A 26,307-nucleotide genomic window follows, 5' to 3' on the forward strand; every position below is an offset into this window, starting at 1 on the left:
AAAAACACCTTCAGACAGGCACCAAAGCCCCAGATAAAATGTCCTGAAATTCAGTTTTCCCCGGCGGACAAAATCCAGTTAGAGTGGAATTCCAGAAACGACAACCCTGCAATTAGTTCCCTCGGCCGGTTGCAACGCTACATGACCTATTCTCAAAACTGAACATTGTGCCTGGAGCATAGCTCTCCGACACGAGCCCCACCAAAATGACTCCTGCAGCCTCGTGTGGCTCTTGTGGGAGGGCAGCATGCATGCCAGACTGTGCCTTCCATTGCAGTCTTTAGCACTTTTTGGAAATGGCAAAGGCTTCCCTTTGCCTTTCCCACCCACATGAGTTATGGTATTCATAGCAGAACTGTTTTAAACCTTGCACCTTCCCTAACTTTTTGCTTTTTCCTTCTGAGCCTGTGACCATCGACACGTTCCATGCTGGTTTCTTAACCAGCCACAGGCACAGGCTCTTTATGCGTAAAGAGCAATGCGCAAAATTTTTTTGTCAACCTTGCTTCTGAAAGTCAGGGACAAATCCACGGTCATGTCAGCAGGAGATCTGCACAAAAGGATTGTAACGTTGGAAAGACTCACCTTGAGCGAAAGCAGGGAGTGGTCAAGAGTGCTGGACCAGGATCTGAGAGACCCGCGTTCAAATCTCTACTGGGTGACCTTGGGCCAGTCACTAAACTACCTCACAGTCAGAGTAGGTCAGCAGTGGAATAGGCTGTCTAAGGAGGTGGTGAGCTCCCCCTCACTGGCCTTCTTCAAGCAAAGGTTGGATGCACACTTTTCTTGGATGCTTTAGGATGCTTAGGGCTGATCCTGCGTTGAGCAGGGGGTTGGACTAGATGGCCTGTGTGGCCCCTTCCCACTCTAGGATTCTAGGAGTCTAGTTCAGCAGTGGAAGGGGCTGCCTAAGGAGGTGGGGAGTTCCCCCTCACTGGCCGTCTTCAAGCTGTGGCTGGGCAGATCCTTCTCCTGGATGCTTGAGGCTGATCCTGCACTGAGCAGGGGGTGGACTAGATGGCCTGTCTGGCCCCTTCCCACTCTAGGATTCTGTGATTCTATAAAACAGAGATGAGGAAATAGATGTGAGCCCTTTAGGTCCTCACTGGGGAGAAAAGGGAGAACGCAAGTGAATTAAATAGATACATCCGCACTTGTGATCCATGGTTAGGAGTTTATCTGTTCAGAGCAGGTATCATCAGAGATGGGTAGACATATGGGTAAAGAAGAAGAAAAGAAGGTTTCTAATACCCCAGTTTTCTCTACCTAAAGTTGTCTCAAAGCGGCTTGCAATTGCCTTCCCTTCCTCTCCCCACAACAGACACTTTGTATTGGAGTTGGGCTGAGAGAGCTCTGAGAGAACTGCACATGGCCGAAGGTCACCCCACAGGCTTTATATGGAGGAGGAGTGGAGAATCAAACCCGTTTCTCCAGACTAGAGTCTGCTGCTCTTAACCATGACACCACTTCGGCTCTCTGGAGCGGAATTGGCCGCTTGAATTCCACCTGAGTCAGTTCCCCAGGTGAGAACAGCTGCCTTGGAACTTGGACTCTAGAGCAGGGAAGAAGATATGGGGAGGGGCAAAGTCACCAAGCTGGCTTCATGTGGAGTGGGGAATCGAACCCGGTTCTCCAGATTAGAAGCCACCACTCTTGACCCACTATACCATGCATACTAGTCTATCAACAACTATGGAGAAGAAGAGTTGGTTCTTATATGCCGCTTTTCCCTACCCGAAGGAGGCTCAGAGCGGCTTCCAATCGCCTTCCCTTCCTCTCCCCACAACAGACACCCTGTGAGGGAGGGGAGGCTGAGAGAGCCCTGAGATTACTGAAGAAGAAGAAGAGTTGGTTCTTCTATGCCGCTTTTCCCTACCCGAAGGAGGCTCAGAGCTGCTTACAGTCGCCTTCCCATTCCTCTCCCCACAACAGACACCCTGTGAGGGAGGGGAGGCTGAGAGAGCCCTGAGATTACTGAAGAAGAAGAGTTGGTTCTTATATGCCGCTTTTCTCTACCCGAAGGAGGCTCAAAGCGGCTTCCATTCACCTTCCCTTTCCTCTCTCCACAACAGACACCATGTGGGGTGGGTGAGGCTGAGAGAGCCCTGATATCACTGCCCGGTCAGAACAGTTTTATTAGAGCCGTGGCGAGCCCAAGGTCACCCAGCTGGCTGCAGAATCGAACCCGGCATGCCAGGTTAGAAGTCCGCACTCCTAACCACTACACCAAACCACTACAACCACCACTATGGTCTGTGTAAAGTGTCAACAAGTCACAGTAGAGTTGTGAAGACTCCAGATGGTTTTCAAGGCAAGAGTTTAACAGAGCTGGTTTTGCCCTTCCTTGCCTCTGCACAGCAACCCTGGCCGTTCTTTGTGGTCTCCCATCCAAACACTAATCAGGCCGTCCCTGCTCAGCTTCTTTAACATTAGAAGAAGGGCCCTATATATGCGACTAAAGATGGATTTCCTTTGATGCTCCGCTTTTAATATTTATAGCTGGATTAAAGTTTCGGGAATGTAATTTTACATTTTGGGTGGCTGACATTTATATTCCCGCACTTACCGTTTTCCACCACTTCATCCGATGCCAGCGAACTCCGCAATTTAATTCCCTGTTCAGTAAAGAAGCCTTTCCTTTTGATCAGACTTTAGGGTGAGAGTTCCAAAAGTAATTCATTCTGACACATTGCAGCTGCTTTCTAATCTAAATTGCTCTTTTTGACAGAGGAAAGACTCATACATACCTACCTGCTTTGGGCTGATCCTGCGTTGAGCAGGGGGTTGGACTAGATGGCCTGGGTGGCCCCTTCCAACTCTATGATTCTACCTAGTAGTGGGAGGGCTCCTGGAGTTCTGTCCCCGCTGGTGGACCTCCCGATGGCCCCTGAGTTTTGGCCCTTGTGCAACAGAGTGTTGGACTGGATGGGCCATTGGTCTGATCCAACATGGCTTCTCTTCTGTTCTTATATCTACGGCGGGGGGTGCTCTGTATTCTTGGTGCTTGGGGGGCAAACACCTCTGGCCCAGCTTGACGTAATGGTTAAGAATGGCAGCTTCTAATCTGGAGAACTGGGTTTGATTCCCCTCCCCTCCACTGGGAGCCAGCTGGGTGACCTTGCGGCTAGTCACAGTCCAGTTAGAAGTGCTTTCTCTCAGCCCCACCTACCTTACAGGGTGTCTGTTAAGGGGAGAGGAAGGGAACACGTTTGACAGCTCTGGAAGGGTTTCCCGCATGGGTGGAAGTCAATTCATTTTGTATATATTTTTTTAATGTGTTAAATATTTATTGGGGTATATGACCACAGACTCCAATAAATGTTTAATACATTAAAAAAAAAATGGTCATAGCGACCCGCCTTCCAAAATGGCCAATGAGGGGCCTGGAGGGGGTGGGAAGGGGAGGGGCCCCAGGTGGGCGTGTCCACAGCTCTGCTTCCCAACCCTATTCTGCACGATTGCTCCACTCCTGGAGTGTATCGAAGCCTGAAGAATGTTTCAGGGGTTTCTCAATGGTGAAAAAGTTGAGAAAGGCTGGCCTAACCTCTTGAGAGTCAGATACAAGCTGGGATGGAGGGGTTTTGGCCCGTGGATCCCAGACAGAGAGGCTGTTTCTCCGTTGATCCACCCCAGTGGATTCCCATTCTGCATTGCACTTCTGCATTCTCAGTCCCTTCTTTGCAACCCCCCTTCCAGCTTCTTCTTTTTTTAAAAAAAGAAGTTTTTATTAAAAGCTTTTTTTGGGAAACAAAAGATAAGAGCCACACTACTCGAGAAAAACAAGAAAGAAAAATGAACAAAGCAAAAAAAGCGAAATACACAGCTGTATAAAGAACATGCTTCCCATTTTCTTTAAGACAACTATAAGTAAAGTTACAACCTCATCACTTACGAATCAATATGGCGCCCTGGTGAAATGTGGCAGCCTCTAATCTGGAGAGCCAGGTTTGATTCCCCTTTGTCCTCTAGGTAAAGTCAGCTGGGTGACCTTGGGCCAATCACAATTCCCTCAGGGCTCTCCAAGTCCCATCTACTTCACAGGGTGTCTGTTGTGGGGAGAGGAAGGGAAAGGTGCTTGTGAGCCACTCTGGGACTAATTTGGGTAGTGAAAAGGAGGGTCCAAAATACCAGCGTTTCTTCTTTGTAGCTACACAAACAAAAAAAGGTTTCCTGTTCTTCCTAAATCTCTTTTCCCTTATTCATAGGAACCAGAGAGCAACAGCTAACTTTTGCCCCTTTTCAGGCAAAAAGTTAATAAGAAGGGGTTTCTAATGTAGATATTGTCTTTAATAAAAGAAATAAGTTTATCCCTCCCACCTTCTGAATAAGGACATAGAATTCCTATTTCTTTAAAGCTAGATTCAAGGCCATTGGCAGCTTAGACACCAGATTTCCAGAGAATATGGTTTTGAGAGGCAATTCTCTCTTTGTCAGGTACAAAGAGGAATGAAGATCTCAACGTCCTTATATCTTAAAGGACTCTGGGATCTTCATTCCTCTTTGTACCTGATAAAGAGAAAATTGCCATATTCTCAAAACCATATTCTCTGGAAATCTGGTGTCTAAGCTGCCAATGGCCTTGAATCTAGCTTTAAAGAAATAGGAATTCTATGTCCTTATTCAGCCCCAGGGGGGGTACTGTTTACATTCTCTTCTTTGCAACATCCCTCCCACCTTCTAATTGAGACATAAGGATGCAGGGATCTCCATTTCCACTTGTAGCTGATGAAGGGAGCTTGGACTCTTAACAACATTTCTTCTGGAAATCTGGACGGTCTCGATGCCAATGGAATCTAGCTTATCTACCACAGACCAATGGTAGATCCTAGTCTGACATTCTGTAACAACGACATTGCTCCGATGCCTGGTTATCCAGAACCCCAACTAAAATATTTTACCTGCTTTTAATAGATGAGGGATTCTGTATATCCAGCTCAGATTTTATTGAATTGGCAACAGAGAAATGCAGACTTTTCTCTTTGCGCATGAAAGAGAATTTGCAGTGGTGTACAGAAATCCTTTAGTCACGTTATGTTGCTCATTCTCCATTTCTTAAAAAAATAAAATAAAATCCCTATGCCATTATGTTCTTGTTTATCCCCTGTGGCTCTTTGGAAAACCCGCTTTCTCCCTTGCGTCCGAATTAAGCCCTTGTTAGATGTTTAGAGAACATCTTTGCATTCCGCACCCCGGTGACAGCGCATGAGGAATTTACTTCACTGCCCTTGTAATTTTAAAAGAGTGCTTAAATCACCCGGAGAGAAATCGATGCAAAGATGCTGATATGGAAGAATGACAGAGATGATATAGGAACCTATTGGATCTCGTGCTTCCTGGGACCGAGCAGAAACCATGGCAACTTTCCCAACTTGGGTTGCCAGGTCCCTGCTAGTAGGGGATGGGAGTTGCCAGATTTAGGGTGGAAAACTACTGGAGATCGGGGTGGGGGGGAGAGACAGGGACCTCAGTGGGGCAGTGCTGCAGAGTCCCCTCCCAAATCAGCCCTTTTCTCCAGGGGAACTGATCTCTGCAGCCTGGAGATGAACTGTAATTCCAGGGGATCTCCGGGTCTCACCTGAGATCACAGAATCATAGAACCACAAAATATAACCAGTGTGATCCAAGACAGTCCCATAACAAGGGATCCCTACCGGCTGTCACAGCTTTTTTACATTTCAATGCACAGAGGAGGATATTTCTCTGTCAGAGACGGGTGGCTTCTAATTGTGCAAGTCAGCTTTGATTTCCATTTCCCCCATATGCAGCCAGCTGGGTGACCTTGGGCTAGCAACAGCCCTTATAGAGCTGTTCAGTTCTCTTAGGGGTCTCTCAGCCCCACCTACCTCAAAGGGAAAGCAATTGGAGACTTTTTTGGGCAGTAAAAATCACTTCTTCTTAAAACCCCTTCCCAGCCACAAGGGACCACCCAAAACATACACAGACCCAGGAACCAATTGCGGCAACAGACCGCGATGACAACTTTGTTTCCGTATATACATTTGACCCATGAACAGCTGAGCTGCTTACACATTATCCCATTTAGAGCTGAAAAGGAACTGGATATTTGTACCCTAATTTTCACTACCCGAAGGACTCTCAAGGAGGTTTGTAGTTGCCTTCCCTTCCTCTCCCCACAACAGACACCCTGGGAGGGAGGTGGGGCTGAGAGAGCTCTGAGAGAACCGTAACTGGCCCAAGCTCACCCAGCTGGCTGCACCTGGAGGAGGAATGGAGAATCGAACCCGGTTCTCCAGATTAGAGGCCGCTGCTCTTAACCACCACACCAAACTGGCTCTCAGGGTACAATGCCCATTTTTTTTAAAAAAGATGCACTAGAAAGGTGTGGCAAATGCATACAGCAGGTACTGTGGCGGCAGTTCGTGATGAAATAATGCTATCGTAATCTGCACTGCGCATCAAACCTCCCATCCTAACCAGAAGTCCTGCAAGGCAGTAACCCCAGTCAGCCACTGTTTTAAAAAGCAGTTGGTGGGCACCGAAAAAGCATCTGGAGGATGCCGGGGTGCCCATGGAGACAATGTTGGGGGGAACAACGACCTAATGAAAAGTACAACAAAAATAGAGTCCAAGATTTATTCAAGACCTGAGCATTCGAGTGCCGAATAAATCTTGGTTAGTCTTAAGGGGGCTCTTGGACTGTGTTTCTGTTGGGCTACTTCAGACCCACTTGAATCTAATGAAAAGTGCTCTTTTAAAAATTAATAAAAGAGGCACACGCATTAATAGAAACATCCGACCGCCGACACACGCATACCCTCCCGTATCTTACACCCATCAAAATTTCTATTGCTAAGGGTGTCTGAGACAAAATGCCCAGATATTTTCTTTTGTATTACCCTCTGACAAGATGAGCTAAAATAATATCTACGGCTCCTGATGTTTACTGGAGATGTAATAAACAGCTTGGGTCTTTTTTTGTTATATTCATAGAATCATAGAGTTGGAAGGGGCCATAAAGGCCATCTAGTCCAACCTCCTGCTCAACGCAGGATCAGCCCAGAGCATCCTAAAGCATCCTAAAGCATTCAGAATTGGTAGCAAGGCCGTAACGTTGAAAGAGTTCAGCAGAGGTGCGAGGTTTGGTAGTTTGGGGTGGAACCAGCAAAGGGGACCTCGCAGCTATTGCCGTAGAGTATCCCCCCCTCCAAAACTGGTCCTTTGTCAATCAATCAATCAATCAATCAATCAATCAATCAATCAATCAATCAATCAAACTTTTGTCCAGGTGAACTGATCTCTGTAACTAGAAACCCATTGTAATTCCAGGGTATCTGGAAACCATAGCAAGCCGAAATATTGAGCTAGCTTTGATAGGTTATGTTCGTAATGAGCTTGATCAAGTCTGAGGAACAGAATAAATATTCTAGCTGCCATAAACCACACATTTTATTGTGTGGTTTATTGCGGCTGGAATATTTATAGCACAAGGTTGGGCACAAAAACCTCAGGAAGGGTTGGTTTATAATTATGTAACAGCTGGTTTGTGATGCTTCGGGATGACCTTGCCTCATGGAAATGTTTACAGGAAAAGAAACCGTATTCTCAACAGGTATTCATTAGGAGCTGGCTGTCATTGAATTCATACTGGAGAGCAAAATGGAAGAAAATATACGATACAAACCAGAGTTCATAAAACTGATAGGTTTCATGGGTTACTGTGGGCCACGCTGTCCTATGGGACTAACAGGAATCGGGGGGCATCTTAACTATCGTAGAGATCTCTTTGATGGGCCTTCGGAGAACGTGATCGCATCTCACACAGTGATCTCAAGAGAGACAGGAGGCTGGACTAGAGGGACCCCTGGTCTGACCCAGCAGGGCTCTTCTGGTGTCCTTAGGAAGGCCTCGGCCTCTCTGCCCTGTGGCTGGCCCTCCAGAGGAACTGGCTGGCCCCTGCGTGAGACAGGAGGCTGGACTGGATGGACCACTGGTCTGACCCAGCAGGGCTCTCCTGATGTCCTTAGGAAGGCCTCGGCCTCTCTGCCCTGTGGCTGGCCCTCCAGAGGAACTGGCTGGCCCCTGCGTGAGACAGGAGGCTGGACTGGATGGACCACTGGTCTGACCCAGCAGGGCTCTCCTGATGTCCTTAGGAAGGCCTCGGCCTCTCTGCCCTGTGGCTGGCCCTCCAGAGGAACTGGCTGGCCCCTGCGTGAGACAGGAGGCTGGACTGGATGGACCACTGGTCTGACCCAGCAGGGCTCTCCTGATGTCCTTAGGAAGGCCTCGGCCTCTCTGCCCTGTGGCTGGCCCTCCAGAGGAACTGGCTGGCCCCTGCGTGAGACAGGAGGCTGGACTGGATGGACCACTGGTCTGACCCAGCAGGGCTCTCCTGATGTCCTTAGGAAGGCCTCGGCCTCTCTGCCCTGTGGCTGGCCCTCCAGAGGAACTGGCTGGCCCCTGCGTGAGACAGGAGGCTGGACTGGATGGACCACTGGTCTGACCCAGCAGGGCTCTCCTGATGTCCTTAGGAAGGCCTCGGCCTCTCTGCCCTGTGGCTGGCCCTCCAGAGGAACTGGCTGGCCCCTGCGTGAGACAGGAGGCTGGACTGGATGGACCACTGGTCTGACCCAGCAGGGCTCTCCTGATGTCCTTAGGAAGGCCTCGGCCTCTCTGCCCTGTGGCTGGCCCTCCAGAGGAACTTGTTGGCCCCTGTGTGAGACAGGAGGCTGGACTGGATGGACCACTGGTCTGACCCAGCAGGGCTCTCCTGATGTCCTTAGGAAGGCCTCGGCCTCTCTGCCCTGTTGCTGGCCCTCCAGAGGAACTGGCTGGCCCCTGAGTGAGACAGGAGGCTGGACTGGATGGACCCCTGGTCTGACCCAGCAGGGCTCTCCTGATGTCCTTAGGAAGGCCTCGGCCTCCCTGCCCTGTTGCTGGCCCTCCAGAGGAACTGGCTGGCCCCTGAGTGAGACAGAAGGCTGGACTATATGGACCCTGGTCTGACCCAGCAGGGCTCTCCTGATGTCCTTAGGAAGTCCTTAGCCTCCCTGCCCTGTTGTTGGTCCTCCAGAGAAGCTGGCTGGCCCCTGGGTGAGATAGAAGAAGCTAGGCTAGGGGGACCCTCACTGGTCTGATCTAACAGGGCGTTCTTCTGGGATCTGTCCTAGTGGCAGGGAGAGGGCTATTGTCAAACTACACAGTGCAGTTCTTAATGATCAAGTCTGAGGAACAGAATATACACAACTCCGAAGTGGGGCAAATAATTTCCCCCAGGGCTGTTACAGCTCAGGACAGAGTAGTGAATTGGCCAACCCCCCAGGGCATGCCGTCTCTCTCTCGGATCCGTTATTGGGGTAGTGGGGCCTTTCGATATTCTCTTGTTTTTCTTTAGGGTTGATCAACAATCATTGGAATAGTTTTGGGCATGCTTCTTCCACACGTCTGCTCGCCGTGTGCATTTTCAGAGTTGTCGAGTCAGTTTGAGAGGGTTGAGAGCCAGCTTGGTGTAGTGGTTAGGAGTGCGGACTTCTAATCTGCTGAGCCGGGCTTGATTCCCCGCTCCTCCTCCACATGCAGCCAGCTGGGTGACCTTGGGCTCGCCACGGCACTGATAAAACTGTTCTGACCGAGCAGTGATATCAGGAAAGGGAAGGCAACTGGAAGCCGCTTGGAGACTCCTTCGGGTAGAGAAAAGCGGCATCTAAGAACCAACTCTCTTCCTCCTCCTCTTCCCTTTGCATGTCACCTCAATGTAAGAGTTTCAAGGGAGAGTGCTGTTGTCACCATTGCAGCACCCAATTTCTTTAAAAAAATGGTGCCCAACCATCGACATATAACGGGAGCATCATAATGACAGGTTTATCAGGTCCTCTGGATCTCTAGCTTTCATTTTTAAAAGTCACCATTCCCTCCCCTCAAAGACGGATCGTATCTTCCTTATATCTCTGCAAATGAGGAGAATAGAGATGTAGGTTTTTTACAAGTGAAAGCTGGGAATTCAACCAACCTCCTAAGTCTATCATTTTCTAGGCTCTAGTGATCTATTGATAATTTAGTGCCTTTATTAAGGAAAAGGAAACCATTTGTCTCCGGGTCGGCGGAAGAGAGGGAGCGGTTAGGCCACGATAGACTGACCATTGAAGAGTGGGATGGAGCTGGGTGGAAACCAACAATAACATTACTCACGAGGAAAAAGCGGACTGAAAATCAATGTTCAGAAAAATCATTAAGGTAAAAGTGGTCTTGAAAGAACCGGAGAATAAAGGGGGGGGGGGAAACCTCAACCCACAAAGAAACTAAAGCCCCACCAAAGCATGAGAAAATCAGGGGAGAAACCAAAGCTATTGGGGGCCAGAAGTTTGGGGGGGGGGAGGTTAAAAAGCCCTGGATCTCTTGTTCTGTGGGAATACTTCTCTGTTCTACCCCTAGGTCTACAGATGAGTAAATCTCTGTTGTTCTCTATTACAATAAAGGCCCGTTCCAACTCTGACATTCTGATTCTACATAGCTTCTCCAATGTTTTCCTCATGGCCACTTGATTTTGCTGGGGACATAACTCTATCGCTTATCCCCTTTTATTTATTTATGATTTCTAAGCCGCCCCTCCCACAAGTGGGTGTGAGGTAGCTCACAACACAGAATCAGAGAACCATAGAGCTGGAAGGGACCTCCTGGGTCATCTAGCCCAACCCCCTGCACTATGCAGGACACTCACAACCCTCTCGCTCATCCACTGTCACCTGCCACCTCCTTGAACATATAAACAACATTATAGCCAGCTTAAAACACAATTGAAAGTTGAAGAGGGATGTAGACAAACTGGAACGTGTCCAGAGGAGGGCAACAAAGATGGTGAGGGGTTTGGAGACCAAGACGTATGAGGAAAGGTTGGGGGAGCTTGGTCTGTTTAGCCTGGAGAGGAGACGACTGAATGGGGATCTGATAACCAAGTATTTAAAAGGCTGCCATATGGAGCAGAGTTGTTCTCTCTTGCCCCGGAGGGATGGACCAGAACCAACAGGAAGAAATTAATTCAAAAGAAATTTCATCTAAACATCTGGAAGAAGTTCCTGACAGTCAGAGCGGTTCCTCAGTGGAATAGGCTTCCTCGGGAGGTGGTGGGTTCTCCATCTTTGGAGATTTCTAAACAGAGGCTGGAGAGCCATCTGACAGAGAGGCTGGTTCTGTGAAGGCTCAAAGGGGTGGCAGGTGACAGTGGATGAGCGAGAGGGTTGTGAGTGTCCTGCATAGTGCAGGGGGTTGGACTAGATGACCCAGGAGGTCCCTTCCAGCTCTATGATTCTATTACTTACATAGAAACAAACTTTCATATATGCTTTCTCAACACGTGGGAAGTTATCCTGGATCTTGGATGCATTCATGTTTTAATTTATGTATTTACCTTGTTGACTGTCGATGTCCCGCCTTTCGGCCCAGCGGGGATCCGAACCTGTGTCTTCCAGATCCTAGTTCAGCAGCCCACTAACCCGTAGACTACGTTGCCTTCCCAAAATTGGCTCCTTGGCCGTTTTACTCCCCCGGGGACCTAAATCTTTCGATTACCCCCGTTCTCCTTGAAGCTGCATTCTGATCCCTCTGCCATGTCAGGGGGCTCCATTAATTAATGCTCGTAAGGTAATTTAAGATCGGGAGGATGAAAAATGCCAAATGATTGCTAAGTATTGTTATCAGCCTGTGATTCATGCCTCCGAGCGGCTGCCAGAAGCTCCGTGGAATTTATGTTCCGCTAACGCCGATAATTCGACATACGATAATGCATATCGTTTAAATTACATCTTAATTTAGCACAAATGAATATGGAAACATTAGCATATTTCTCCATCAGGCCCAATTAAAGGGCATTAGGCAGGGAGTCAGCTTGAGCGTGGAGCAGAGAGAGCAAACGGCAGATGAAGCGCTCCTTTCCCCGGGGACCTCTGGAAGGGTGGCATGCCTAGGGGACAAGAGAGACCCACAAGGGGGCAGGGCGAGGAACCAAAATGAAAGGGTCCTGGGCCCATTCTGGCAAGCTTCTTTGATATGCAGGCAAACCTTGCTGTCCCGACTTTGTACGATAAAGGAAAACAGCACCATGGATTAAAATATTTTGCTGAAGAAGTTCCTGACAGTTAGAACGGTTTCTCAGTGGAACAGGCTTCCTCGGGAGGTGGTGGGTTCTCCATCTTTGGAAATTTTTAAACAGAGGCTGGAGAGCCATCTGAGGGAGAGGCTGATTCTGTGAAGGTTCAGGGGGGTGGCAGGTGACAGGTGATAAGAGAGAGGGTTGTGGGTGTCCTGCCTAGTGCAGGGGGTTGGACTAGATGACCCAAGAGGTCCCTTTCAGCTCTAGTATTCTATGATTCTATGAGATCGGCTTGTCTGCTTCCAGGTTGGGCCTCGAGAACACTCGGAATTTAATCTGATCTCCTGATAGGGTTGCCAGTCGGGGATGGGGGAACAGGGTTACCTGATCCAGGTTGGAAAACTTCTGGAGATTTGGGGAGATTTGGAGTCTGGGGAGGACAGGGACCCCACAGAAATCAGAATCCTTGGCCAGTCTGGCCTGGAAGAAATTTGATTCCTGGTTCCAAGGTGGCGATCGGCATTTCCCTGGGCAAGAAAAGGGCCACTAGCCAAGCATGGACACAATAAGGTTTGCCATTTCCATGTTTATCTCCACAGGAACTCAGTCAGGTAGGTTCAACCGTGTGTGCGAATGACCCATCTTGATTAGTCGGCAAGCCTCACGGCCAAACAAGGACTTGAACCTTGATCTCTCCAGTCAGAGGCCTGGCCTCTAACCACTGTGCAACACTGTCTTTTGCCTAGTCTGGATTGCTTTGTTCTGCGGCCGCAGAATTAACAAAGAAAAAGAGTTAGCTTTTATATCCTGATTTATTCTGCCCGCTTGTGTAGTGGTTAGGAGCGCAGACTTCTAATCTGTTGAGCTGGATTTGATTCCCTGCTCCTCCTCCACAGGTAGCCATCTTGGTGACCTTGGGCTCACCACAGCACTGATAAAGCTGTTCTGACTGAGCAGGAATATCAGGGCTCTCCTAGCCCCATCTACCTCACAGGGTGTCTGTTTGGGGAGAGGAAAGGGAAGGCAATTGGAAGCCACTTTGAGACTCCTTCGGGTAGAGAAAAGCGGCATACAAGAACCAACTCTTCTGCTTCTTCAGTAATCTCAGGGCTCTCTCAGCCTCCCTCACAGGGTGTCTGTTGTGGGGAGAGGAAAGGGAAGGCGACTGGAAGCCGCTTTGAGACTCCTTCGGGTAGGGAAAAGCGGCATATAAGAACCAACTCTTCTTTAACCAGAAAGAGGCTCAAAGCCTTCCCCTCCCCACAACAGGCACCCTGTGAGGTGGGGCTGAGAGAGCTCTGACAGAACTGTTCCATGAGCAAGACTTTCTTAGAATTCCCTTTCAGGGAGCGGGAGACACAACGAACCACACTTGGCCTCAAAAACATTCACCCGCTCCCCAAAAGAAGGGCAGGCATTTGAGAAGAATGCTAGTTTGTTTTTTAAAACTGTCCCTCCTCCAGTGAGCCAGTGGGTGTGGTGGAGAGCCAGGTTTAATTCCCCATTCCTCCTCCCCATGCAGCCTTGCTGGGTGGGCCTTGGACCAGTTAGAGTTCTCTCTCAGGCCCACCTCTCTGGCAGGAGGTCTGTCGTGGGGGGAAGGAAGGGAAGGGAAGGCAATTGTCAGCTGCTTGGAGACCCCTTCTGGTAGAGAAAAGTGGGAAATATATAGCAATTCTCCTCTCCCTCCTGGTTTCTGAGACTCCTTTGGGTAGTGAAAAGCAGGGTAAAAAAACCCAACTCCTCCTCCTCCTCCTCCTCCTCCTCCTCCTCTTCTTCCTCCTTCTCCGCCTCCTCCTGTGTGGACAATAATACCCTTCCAGTTAATACTTCTACAGTTGGGGCTTTGAAAACCTCCAGGGCCGCTGATCACAACCAGGGGTCTGGCTGACAGCACTGCTGCATCTCTGCTCCCTGCTCCTGCTCCCCCATGCAGATCGACGGCTTTTCACCATAGGAGTCTCTCTTCTCGTCCTTGCAGGGCCTTGCTGGTGAGGATGGATCGGCAGCTTCTGGGACTGGCGCTCTGCCTCAGCTTGGTGCCCACAGCCTCTGCCGATTGTGCTACCGAGTGTTCCTCATGTGCGTTGCGCAGCCAGGATCTGGAGAATCCCATCAGCCCCTTAGTAAGTCCCTCGGCAACAGCTACGGTCCCCAGGTAGCCATAGCTTAGGACGACCTATCTAGCAAGCGTGGTGTAGGGGTTAAGGGCAGCAGCTTCTAATCTGGTGAGCCGGGTTTGATTCCCTGCTCCTCCGCATGCAGCCAGCTGGGTGACCTTGGCCTGTCACAGTCCTGATAGTACTGTTCTCAAAGAGCGGTTCTGTCAGACCTCTCTCAGCCCCATTAACCTTACAGTGTGTCTGTTGTGGGGAGAGGAAGGGAAGGCGATTGGAGGCCGCTTTGAGCCTCCTTTGGGCACTGAAAAGCAGGATATAAAAGCCGAGTCTTCTTCAGTGACCGAAGCTGCTGCCATTTCTCTCTGACGAGCTGAAGAGATGAGGAGGGCCCTCCTTGGAAATCTTCGGGGAGGGCAGTATATGAATACAATAAATAGCTAATAAATAAATAAATACATCTTCAGGAGGTGTTGCCAGAGCTTTTGAAGGTGTTTGGATTGGCAGGCAGCTTTTAAGGGGAGAGATTTGGGGTTTGCAGTTTTGTTTGGAACTGAAAATGTCTTTAAGCCTTATGGCTAGCTGGCCTCCAAAAGGGCAAGAGGGGATATAAATGGAGATGATGGGCAGTAGGTTCAGGCGGACAAAGAGAAATGCTACTTTACACGGAGGGTGATTGTGGAATTCGTTGCCAGAGGATGCCCCCAGGAACCAACAGCTTTCAAAGGGGACTAGAGATTTTCAAGGAATTTAAGTCTATCAGTGATTACTAGACATGATGCCTGAGGAGAAACTCCCTTCCAGTCCCACAGCAATGTTACCCTTCATTCTGCAGGAGGTTGGACTAGATGACCCCAGAGGTCCCCTTCCAACTCTATGATTCTAATGATCCTGTGCTGCCAAAGCAGCGTTTAAAAAAATGTGCACAGCCAATGAAATCTCAAACAGTGATGAAGAAGCCATGTTGGACAAAGCCTCCAAATCTTTTTTAGAACCATAAAATAAGGTAATAATAATAATCAGCCGCTCCGTCAGATGGCTATCGAGCCTCTGTTAATAATTTTCCAAAGATGGAGAACCCACCACCTCCCGAGGAAGCCTGTCGCACTGAGAAACCGCTCTGTCTGCCAGGAACTTCTTCCTGATTTTTAGACGGAATTTCTTTTGAATTAATTTCATCCCATTGGTTCTGGTCCGTCCCTCTGGGGCAAGAGAGAACAACTCTGCTCCATCCTCCACATGACACCCTTTAAAATACTTGAAGATGATTATCAAATCCCCTCTCAGTCACCTCCTCTCTAGGCTAAACAGACCAAGCTCCCCCAACCTTTCCTCCTTCCTCTTGGTCTCCAGACCCCCCACCATCTTTGTTGTCCCCCTCTGGACACGCTCCAGTTTGTCTACATCCCTCTTCAATTGGGGTGCCCAAAACTGAACACAGGACTCCAAGTGAGGCCGAACCAGAGCAGAGTACTTATTAAAAACACTTTGCAGGGACCAAGCAAGGTGTTTATGGACAATACTGAGAATCTTTCATCCATCCACGGAGAGGGACCAGGTTCCCCCCCACCCCTAACTATTTCAGATTCAGAATCCATTTGGGAGCTTTAAACATTGCTCCGTGGAAATTGCGTTCAGGGGACGGTAAATCCCTCACTCTGTGAATTGATGGAGACCAATGACACGCGGGTATTGTAATTAAATTGAGCCGTGCAAATTAAGCTTCCGTTTGACGTGTAGGCAAAGCTTGCTGTGCAATTTAGCTCTGCGTCCAACAGTCTATGGTCTATGCGTATTGCTGAACCAGCAGCCCGTTCCCCCACCCCTCTGTTGACGTCCTCTTTCAAAACGTCTACTATTCCGTACCTGCTTGGCTGAGACGCCTCCACAGGCCCTAGCAAAATTAACCCGGCAATTAAAACCACAGACAATTAAGGGAGTTCAACTCACAATCCGCTGGAAACGGGTGAAATCAACCATTGGGGGTAACAAAACACAAAACCAACCCCTCCCTCGTAACATCGCAACATAGCAACACCCCTCACTCCCACCCCTCCATAGCGATAACAAAATCACAGATGGAACAGGAACTCTTTTTAAACTGGTGTCTCAAACTAGGAGAGCTAAGCAGATGTGGGGAGGATTAACGGAGCCAGTTCTTGTGGGGCTACCCCCTTTCTCTCTAGGGCAGCCTTTTCTCCACTTTTTTACTGTTGAGAAATGCCTGAAACATTCTTCCGTATTTGAGAAACCCCAGGAGTGGCACAATCATGCAGATTATGGGTGGGAAGCACAGCTGTGGACACGCCCACTTTGGGTCCCTCCCCCTCTCTTCCCCACACCCCAGGCCCATCACTGGCCATTTTGGGAGGGGCAGATGGGTCATATCACCTAATACATGCTTAACAAATTATATATACATACACCCCCCCCCCATTTATGGCCCCACCCACCCAAAGGTGCCCCGTGGAAATGTCGCTGCTGTTTTTAACCTGCCGTTATTTATTCTGATAACTTTTAAAACTCAATTTCATTTGTTTTGACTTTGTATCTTCTATAATTTTTAAAACCACCCTGAGCCGCCTTGCCAGGAGGATGGTCTAAAAATCCACTTAAAAACAGACAAATAAGTGGATCAGGCCAATGTCCCGTCAGGTCCAACACCCTGTGTCACACAGCGGCCAAAACCCAGGGGGCCTCTGGAGGTCCACCAGCAGGGCCAGAACTCCAGAAGCCCCCCACTGTTGCCCTCCCCAAGCACCACGAAGACAGAGCATCCCTGCCCCAGACAGAATGCTCTACGTCAGGGGTAGTCAACCTGTGGTCCTCCAGATGTTCACGGACTACAATTCCCATGAGCCCCTGCCAGCATTCGCTGGCAGAGGCTCATGGGAATTGTAGACCATGAACATCTGGAGAACCACAGGTTGACTACCCCTGATGTAGAGGAAGGAACCTCCAAACATCCCTTGCCTGGCTGCCAGACAATCTTAGCATCTCCCGGCTACACTACGTACGTAAACAAATGAATCCTGTGCAGGCTCAACAAACAGTTTAATGAGGGAACCTCCAAACAGGAGTGTGCCAATTTCCAACAGAATAATAAAGAAGTCCCGGTGAATGACCCTTGTTTCAGTATACTTCATCAGTATCTAATGTATCAGTGGACGAAATGAGATACCATAGCAAATGCTCTGCGTTCTCTCCGTCTCCAGGAAAATGCCATAAATAATTGTAGTCCATGAACATCTGGAGGACCACAGGTTGACTACCCCTGCTCTACGGTGTACCTTGTGGCTCAGAGCCACTGATGGGCCTCTTCTCCAGATGTTTCTCCAATCCCCTCTTGAAGCTGTCTTCCCTTAGCAATGAATTCCTCGCGTTCATAACTCTTTGGGTGAAGAAGTAAAACATTCTGAGAAATGTTCATTTCCATGCTCTCCTGTTGGGGTCTCGGGTAGCCTCCTCTCCCCGGTTCCAAAATGCTGCAAAATTAGAAAAAGACGGTGGCAGAACTGGGGGATGCCAGTGGGAATGAAGGGTTTCCATTGATTCATTTCTTGCAGATCTGCTCCCTGGAGTTCGGCTTGGCCCCTTTCCTGATGGAAGAGCAGCCCAAGGGACCCTCTCCAGGGGCTGAAGAAGAGCCGTCCAGTCAGGGAGGGAGCCCCGGGCCGGTCAAACGTTACGGTGGCTTCACCAGGAAGCTGGATAAGAACAGGATCTTCTCCCTACTGCGCGAGAACTCTCACCCCAAAGGGATCAGCAAGAAGTACGGCGGCTTTTTCCGCAAGATAGGGGCGAGATCGAATTCTGAGTTGGGAGAAGAGGAGGACTACCCCGGGGCCTTGGAGACTGGCGCTCTGGGCTACGCCGGGGAAGACTCAGATCTGGGGCCCCTTAAAGACGAGATGAAACGTTACGGGGGCTTCCTCCGCAAGTACCCCAAGAGAAGCTCAGAAGGGGGCACCGCCCAGGAGGACGGGCAGGCCCTGGAAGACCTGCACAAACGCTATGGGGGATTCTTGCGCAGGATCCGCCCCAAGCTCAAGTGGGACAATCAGAAACGCTACGGGGGATTCCTGCGGCGTCAGTTCAAGGTGATCACGAGATCGGAGGAGGAGCCCAACGCCTACTCAGGGGAGGTCTCCGGCCTATAGATCCTTGCTGCTGTAGAAACCGAGTCATTCTCCAGTTTAAAAAAAAATACTTCCAAGAATGGACCTTCTGAACCTCCAAATTCCTATCGCAGACCCCCCCAGAGCTCAGCCAAGCAGCCTCGATACAACCTGCAAATCCGCTAGTGGAGGGACCAGATGGGAAAGTGTGGGGCACCTTGATTTCGGGCGTGGGTTAGGGGAGAGGAAGAGCCAGGCATCTGTGGTTTGCTGGGACCTGAGATGTGCCCCTCTGGATCTGTCCCCAACCCTTTTGAGTCTGCAAACACCTTTGGAATTCTGCCAGAGTATGGTTTGCAAAGACACAACATGGCTGCCAGAGGAGGCAGAGCCGGCCACAAAATGGCTGCCCCGGGAGGCGGAGCCAGCCACAAAATGGCATCTCACCTTGAAGATCCTTAAAAAGCCACTCAGCCAATGAAATCTCCAGTGGCCATTCTGAAGGCTTACCGGGCCAGGCCCTACCTGGCCTCGCCAACTTCCTAAAAACATTTGGGGGTACCAGCAGTCATGTCAGCGGCCACGATCTTGGGGACCCCTGCTCTAGAGAGAAACAATCTTTTGAGGAGATGGAAGTCGCTCATGCTACGAGGGTGTCAACAAGGGTGTGATGGAAGAATAATTGTTTGGGATACAGTTGTTCACTCTCTATCAGAGGAGTGGCCAGGCAGTGGCTCCGCAGAGGTCAGTGGACTACAATTCCCATGAGCCCCTGGGGCTCAGAAACCCTGTGAGCTGGGTGAGGCTGAGAGAGCCCTGATATTCCTGCTCAGTCAAAACAACCTTATCAGTTCCCTGGCGAGCCCAAGGCCACCCAGCTGGCTACATGTGGAAGAGCAAGGAATCAGACCTGGTTTGCCAGATTAGAAGTCTGCACTCCTAACCACTACCCCAAGCTGGCTTTATTGCAGGAGGCCAAGCTCACTTCATCAGATATGAGTCGGAATGGAGATCCCTGAGTCCTTAAATCCCAATTCATGGCAGCAGGAGGGTAGCAAAAAAGTTACTCAGGATGCAGAGGAACAGCGCACTACAGATGCAGATTTCCTGCCACTAACAATCTCTCCTTTGCTGCCATCGCAATGTCTCTCGTACCTCTGCATTCTGAGCTTCCTTCTTTCCAACACCCCTCCCACCTTCCGTCTGAGATAGAAGGACTCTGGCATCTCCGTTCCTGCTAGTATCTGACGAAGAGAACTTGGCCTCTCAAAAGCTCACACCCACCGAAATCTCATTCGTCTTTAAGGTGCCCCTGAACTCGAATCAACCTGCTCCAGAATTCATACGTCTCTGGTCGTTTCAAATCTGATTTTCGTGGCTCCATTAGCAGAGGTGGAAATCCCTCAATTGAGCCTCAGCTGGTGAAGAGCGCTTTGCAAAGGGCATGGGAAAATATTCTTAACAAAGGGATGCACCGTCGCTCTCTTTTCCTATTCATGCCTCCTTTCTCAGGTTAGAGTCCCTCTGCTATTGTTCTTTTGCAGCACCCTATCTGGGCGCCCCTTCCGGAGAGCATGTTTTATTCACCCTCCATAATGGGGTGCCTAGCCGGGCCGGGCTCCCTTTTATTCCAGTTAAATTGCAGCTCTGGCCCTTCTGCAGCAGGGGAAATAAGGCGCGCTTACCCAGGTCCTCAATGACCATTTCGCCCTGCTCCCAAAGTGATCTGGACGCCAGCCCACAATGCTCCTGTCTGGGCTTTGCTATTCTCCTGCTGCGTTTGCCGGCTTAAGAACCCACCCTTTGGCTCTGTGTATAGGAGGGTTGAGCTTTCCCTAATTCTATTAACTGCTCTCAGATGAATAGACGTGCCCACAGGTGCAAATGAGTTGCCCAGGGCCGGTCACATGGAAGTCAGCCAACCGCTTCTCCAAAAAGCTGACCCCTTATCTCCTCACCTGCTTGCTTTCTGTGTACCCGATTAATGGCAGCATAGCCATGCATCTCCTTGCTCCCCCTGCAACTATCTCGAGGGGCCTGTGGCTCAGCAAAGGAACCTCTGCTTGCCATAGCAAAGAGTCCAGGGTGTATTCCGCACGGGGCTTTTTACCCACTCCCAGTTCGAATAAATCTCTGCCGTCTACACTGAATTCGATTTCCACTTTGATTTTGGATGCTTTAAATTCTCCCTCTGCAACAAGCATGATTGATCCAGAGTGACCCTACCTTTCCCCCACGATATCCTGGAGTGGATATAAGCCTCGATATTCGAAAAATCGGCATCAGTAAGAGTGCTGCTTCGGGCTTTTTGCCTCGGAGCAAAGCAGTCTTCCCTGATTGGCCGGGGCTTCAGTTCAAAGACTTCCTGGTTCCTGATTGCAAGGCTTCCATTAAGGTGACTGCGCTCCAGAAGCCCTAACTTCTCTCAGCAGAGATTTGCCTTTTGGATTTATTTTCCCCTTCCCTGCTGTCTCCAATCCTCTCCCCCCCCCCCCATTCAAGAAAGGGAAGAAAGAGCCTCCTGCTGTGCTTGGCACCCTTCTGTTCTGAGCCTCCCCAATCGAGTGCAGAACACTTTGTTTGAATGGGGGGGGGGGGAATAGAGGAAGACCCAGGTTCAAATTGATCTGAATTCAGCAGGATCCACAACGAAAAAAAACAAAATAAGTGCAGAATTAGCCCAGGTTTCCATCTCCAATTGGAAGAGATCAGGAAGAGATCAACCATCTGAGACCCTGCAGAGCTGCTGTCAATCCAAGTAGACAATACTGACCTTGATAGATTCAGTAGTAAAAGAAGATCTGTTTTTATAACACGCTTTTCACTGCCCAAAGGAGTCTCAAAGCGGGATATAATCGCCTTCCCTTCCCCTCCCCACAATAGACACCCTGCGAGATGAGAGAGCTCTGCGAGAACTGGGACTGGCCCAAGGCCACCCAACTGGCTGCACATGGAGGAAGACAGGGGAATCAAACCCCGTTCTCCAGATTAGAGGCTGCTGCTCTTAACCACGACACAAGGGCTGGTCAAACTGAGGCTCTCCAGGTGTCCATGGGCTACAGTGGTCCATTGCAGCATGCCAGCAGGGGCTCATGGGAACTGTAGTCCTCGGACATCTGGAGAACCACAGTTTGGACAATCCTGGATTTAGAAGGCAGCTTTGTGAGGCCGGGGCAGTGACTCAGTGGTAGAGCCCCTGCTTGCCATGCAGAAAGTCCCAGGTTCTATCCTGGGCTTCTGCAGTTGAGAGGAACAGGCAGGAGGAGATGTGAAAGACCTCCGCCTGATTTATTTATTTCTCACCAGGAGATCCGAGGCTTGTCCAGCAGCCAGGCGAGGGTCGTTCGGAGGTGGTTTGCCATGGCCTGCCTCCGTGTCATGTCCCCTACTCTTCCTTGGAGGTACTGCCATCCAAGTCCTAGGAGGTCTGCCATCCAATTACTAACCAAGGTCAGCTCTACGTAGCTTCCAAGTTCTGGTGGGATCGGGTTTGCCTGGACCATCCAGATCTGGGCGACCCCTGCCTGAGACCCTGGAGAGCTGTTGGCAGTCGGAGTAGACAGTATTGGCCCTAAAAGACCAGGGTTCTGATTCAGTTTGAGGCACCTGCAGGGGTCTATTGGCCTAGTCCAAGGATGGTCCAACTGTGCCTCTCCAGAACGGACTACCATTCCCATGAGCCCCTGCCGGCAAATAACTGGCCTGAAGTCACCTGTGGCTGAGTGGCGGTTTGCACCTGAGTTTCCCAGACCTTAATGGGGCCCCTGAACCTCTGCATTGGAGTTCCTGGGGTTACCCGAGTGTTGGCTGAGGCTTGCTGTCCTTCGACCTCAGTGGCAAATCTGGGTTTGCCACTGTGTAATATTTTTTTAAAGGCCCCTTCCCCTGTGTTTTCATGTTCTGCTGAAATCACACCGTGAATTTCTCCTGAAATGGGAATTAGATCAGTGGCTGCAGAAGGGTAATGGAATGGAAATTTCAGTGCCGGGAGCTTCTGCAGAATCAGAGCTCTACTGCAGCCCCAGTTTCGAACACCCCTCCAACTCCATGTCTCAAAAGCTCTCTCTCCGCCAGCCTGGCTATAAGCTGAGCTATGTTCATGACTGTGCATCAAATGGAAATCTCCAGCAAGCCAGGTCCTGCTGAGACATAAATATTTCGTCCTTGTAGCATCAAGTGATGGCTATCTTGGCAGACCATCGTCCACAGACGGCATTGCTGTGCCCAGTGAATGGCTGGACGGCCATTGTTATGTTCTTAAAGCAATATTTCATTTAGGCAACAGTTCAGTTTGTCAGCTCCAACCTCTGGCCCAAACCAAGGTTTAAAAAGTCAACCCCATTCCCGAAATCCAAATTTAAGAATCGCCAGGATTTAAAATTCAGCACCATTCCTGAAATCCGAAACAGAGAATCACCAAAATTTGATATTCAGCCCCATTCCTGAAATCCAAATTTAAGAATCACCAAGATGTAAAATTCAGCACAGTTCCTGAAATCAGAATCAGAATCAGAAAATCACCAATATTTAAAATTCACCCCCATTCCCGAAATCCAAATTTCAGAACCACCAAACTATAAAATTCAGCCCCAATCCTGAAATCCAAATCAGAGAATCGCCAAGATTTAAAATTCAGCCCAGATTTCTAAAACCAAACCAGAATTGGCCGAATTTATAATTCAACTATAACCCCAGAATCCCAATCAAAATTGCCAAGATTTAAAATTCAGCCTCCCTCTCCAAATCTAAATCTGAAAATTACCAATATTTATTTCCCTTCCTGAAACCCAAATCTGACAATTGCCAAGATTTAAAATGTTTGAAATTGGATCTGGTGAAAGTTTACTGAACTAAATCTTTCCATTTTGTTGGGAAATTTCAAGGCACCCTGCCAAAACCCAATATGCTGGTGGCTTCCCTTTACCCAACATCCACCCTAACCAGGAAGCTGCTACAAACAAATTCAGGTTCCTCCTCAAATCGGTTTAAGTGGCCACCATTAATGTTGGGCCTTACGTGCCATGTCTACTCTCCCATTTTTCATTGATTGTCCAATGATCTCTGGGATGTCCATTGTCCTAACATAACACCAATCTGATTGCCACCTTCAGCCAAACCAGTCCACGTCTGGCTTTATTTGAGTCCAGAATCATAGAATCATAGAGTTGGAAGGGGCCACACAGGCCATAGAATCACAGAATCATAGAGTTGGAAGGGGCCACACAGGCCATCTAGTCCCACCCCCTGCTCAGTGCAGGATCAGCCCTAAGCATCCTAAAGCATCCAAGAAAAGTGTGTATCCAACCTTTGCTTGAAGACTGCCAGTGAGTGGGAGTTCACCACCTCCTTAGGCAGCCGATTCCACTGCTGAACTACTCTGACTGTGAAAACCTATTTTATCAATTCTACACTTCAGAAAGCCCTGGCTGTTCTATTGGAGACCTTCCATTCATTTTGTATCAGGACTGAGACTCTAATGATGGCACCTTAGCAACGAACTTTGAATCCAGCTGCCTTCCCAGGTACCAGTTTAAAGACACAGAAATCACTCTGGTGGATCTGTATATCTTTCCTTTGTTTAGCATGAAGCTAAACGCAAAATCTTGGAAGGATTTCACTAACTCAGAGGTTTAAAAAATCCCTCTCGTCAGTGATGCTTCCAGATGTTGATGCCTTTAGGAAACCTACATGATGCTTGTTTGGGCAATAGCCTCCATCACATTTCATTCCCAGGCAATACTGCCACTAAACATGGAAGTTTTATTTATTAGTCTTTAATACAGCAGTCATTCATAAATTTGCATAACACTTGTGTTTTTTTTTTTTTAAATCTGGCAGTCAACAGAGTTTGTGGCAGTAAATGCCTTAAACACGTACTTTGTGTGAAATCATATTTTGATTACTCTGGAACCCACAGCGTTAGCAGCTAATGCTGAAGTTCTGGTACAAAAGGAAGGATATAATACTAGGGAACAAAACTTGATTCATAGAATAATAGAGTAGGAAGGGGCCTCCTGGGTCATCTAGTCCAACCTGCTGCACTATGCAGGACACTCACAACCCTCTCGCTCATCCACTGTCACCTCGAGCCTTCACAGAACCAGCCTCTCCGTCAGATGGCTCTCCAGCCTCTGCTTAAACACTTCCAAAGATGGAGAACCCACCACCTCCCGAGGAAGCCTGTTCCACTGAGGAACCGCTCTCACTGTCAGGAACTTCTTCCGGAATGGAATTTAGAAACATAGAATAATAGAGTTGGAAGAGACCTCCTGGGTCATCTACTCCAACCCCCTGCACTATGCAGGACACTCACAACCCTCTTGCTCACCCACTGTCACCTGCCACCCCCTTGAGCGTTCACAGAATCAGCCTCTCCGTCAGATGGCTCTCCAGCCTCTGTTTAAAAACTTCCAAAGATGGAGAACCCACCAACTCCCGAGGAAGCCTGTTCCTTTAAGTTTCACCTTTAAGATCAACCAAGTGTTATTCAAAGTATAAGCTTTCGTGTGCATACTTTCATGGACTCAGTTTGTTCTGTTGCTTCAAACCAACCCGGCCACCCCCCTGGATCCATAATACCGAGGCATTTTGACAACAGAGCTTAGATAAATGTCACATCAGTCTAACTCAGACAAATGTCAAGAATCCCCCACCGAATGTCAAGCAAGTTCCGAACTTCCTTTTTGGAAAGTCAGCCTCCGTGGACAATTCACCCCCCCTTTCTGCGGAATTTATCTCCTGTGAATTAACGTGTCTGATGGAACCATCTCCTAGACTTAAAAATCCCCGAGTCCAAATGTGAAAAGGAATTTGAACGAGGAAGGGAAACGAAACAAAGCAAAAGAATCCGGATCAGGGATGGGTCCAAGCAGAAAAGCGGAAATAAGTTTTAACTGGGGAGGCTAACAAAATTGGAGAACGTTATTCTGTCCCTTTGACATATGGCTTAAGCCTTAATGGATGGGAATGGTGTTTGGCAGTATTTGGTATAGAAGACACAGATGAAGAAGGATGGTTTTTATGCCCTGCTTTTCTCTACCCAAAGGAGTCTCAAAGTGGCTTACATTCACCTTCCCTTTCCTCTCCCCACAACAGCCGCCCTGTGAGGGAGGGGAGGCTGAGAGAGCCCTGAGATTACTGAAGAAGAAGAAGAAGAGTTGGTTCTTATATGCCGCTTTTCTCTACCCGAAGGAGTCTCAAAGCGGCTTACAATCGCTTTGTCTTCCTATCCCCATAAAAGAAACCCCGTGAGGTAGATGGGGTTGAAAGAGCGCAGACAAAAATGCTCTGTGAAATCAGCCCCAACAGGACTGTGACTAGCCCAGGCTCACTCAGCTGGCTGCATATGGAGAAGCAGAATCAAACCTGGCTCTCCACGTTAGAAGCCGCCGCTCTTAAAAGCCAGCTTGGAATTGGGTCTAAACGCGGCATCCTCTAATCTGGCGAGCTGGGTTTGATTCCCTGCTCCTCCACATGCATTCAGCTGGGTGACCTTGAGCTAGTCACAGTCCCGATAGTCCTGTTCTCTTAGAGCAGAGAGCTCTCAGCCCCACTTCACAGGGTGTGGAGAGAGGAAGGGAAGGCGATTGTAACCAACTTTGAGATTCCGTTAGTTAGTGAAAAGACAGCTATAAAAACTGACTCTTCTTCTAACCACGACCCTCAGCTGTTAAAGGGACATCTACAGGGACTGGGAAGGAAAGATGGCAACCCTAGTTTCCAGCTCTCACTCTATGGATCATGGGATATAGCCTGATGCACTGCTTGGCTCAACGTGGCCCCCCACAACCCGGGACCCTACCCCATGGCTCTCCTTGCCCCTTGGCGCCGTTCTTCTACATGTCGGTCGTTTTTGGAGTCTGTCCGCGTGACCTTAACTTTTCAAGGATCGATAAAGCAATTGTGCCGCGTTTGTTTCCTCTTCCCCTCGCCCCCCTTTTTCTCTGTAATCAATAAAAAGGAACTGTCTGTAAGCATGCATAAGCCATTGTATATCTACTGAATGACACTGGAGGTCACTTCTGCAGGT

General features: G+C 49.1%; 2 protein-coding genes across 2 annotated transcripts in view; one reads left to right on the forward strand and one right to left on the reverse strand.

Annotated features, from left to right (window-relative positions):
* Window positions 1–26,261, forward strand: part of PDYN (prodynorphin) — a 29,095-nt gene extending 2,834 nt beyond the window's left edge. Inside the window, exons 2-3 of the mRNA XM_077335964.1 lie at window positions 14,025–14,169; window positions 17,727–26,261. Of these exons, the coding sequence (XP_077192079.1) occupies window positions 14,041–14,169; window positions 17,727–18,320 (723 nt within the window). The 5' untranslated portion in view covers window positions 14,025–14,040 and the 3' untranslated portion in view covers window positions 18,321–26,261. The remainder of the gene's footprint in view (window positions 1–14,024; window positions 14,170–17,726) is intronic.
* Window positions 1–26,307, reverse strand: part of FNDC11 (fibronectin type III domain containing 11) — a 417,259-nt gene that overhangs the window by 96,272 nt on the left and 294,680 nt on the right. The gene's annotated exons all lie outside the window — the stretch shown is intronic.

Source organism: Paroedura picta, chromosome 4 (assembly GCF_049243985.1).
Source record: "Paroedura picta isolate Pp20150507F chromosome 4, Ppicta_v3.0, whole genome shotgun sequence".
Taxonomy (NCBI): domain Eukaryota; kingdom Metazoa; phylum Chordata; class Lepidosauria; order Squamata; family Gekkonidae; genus Paroedura; species Paroedura picta.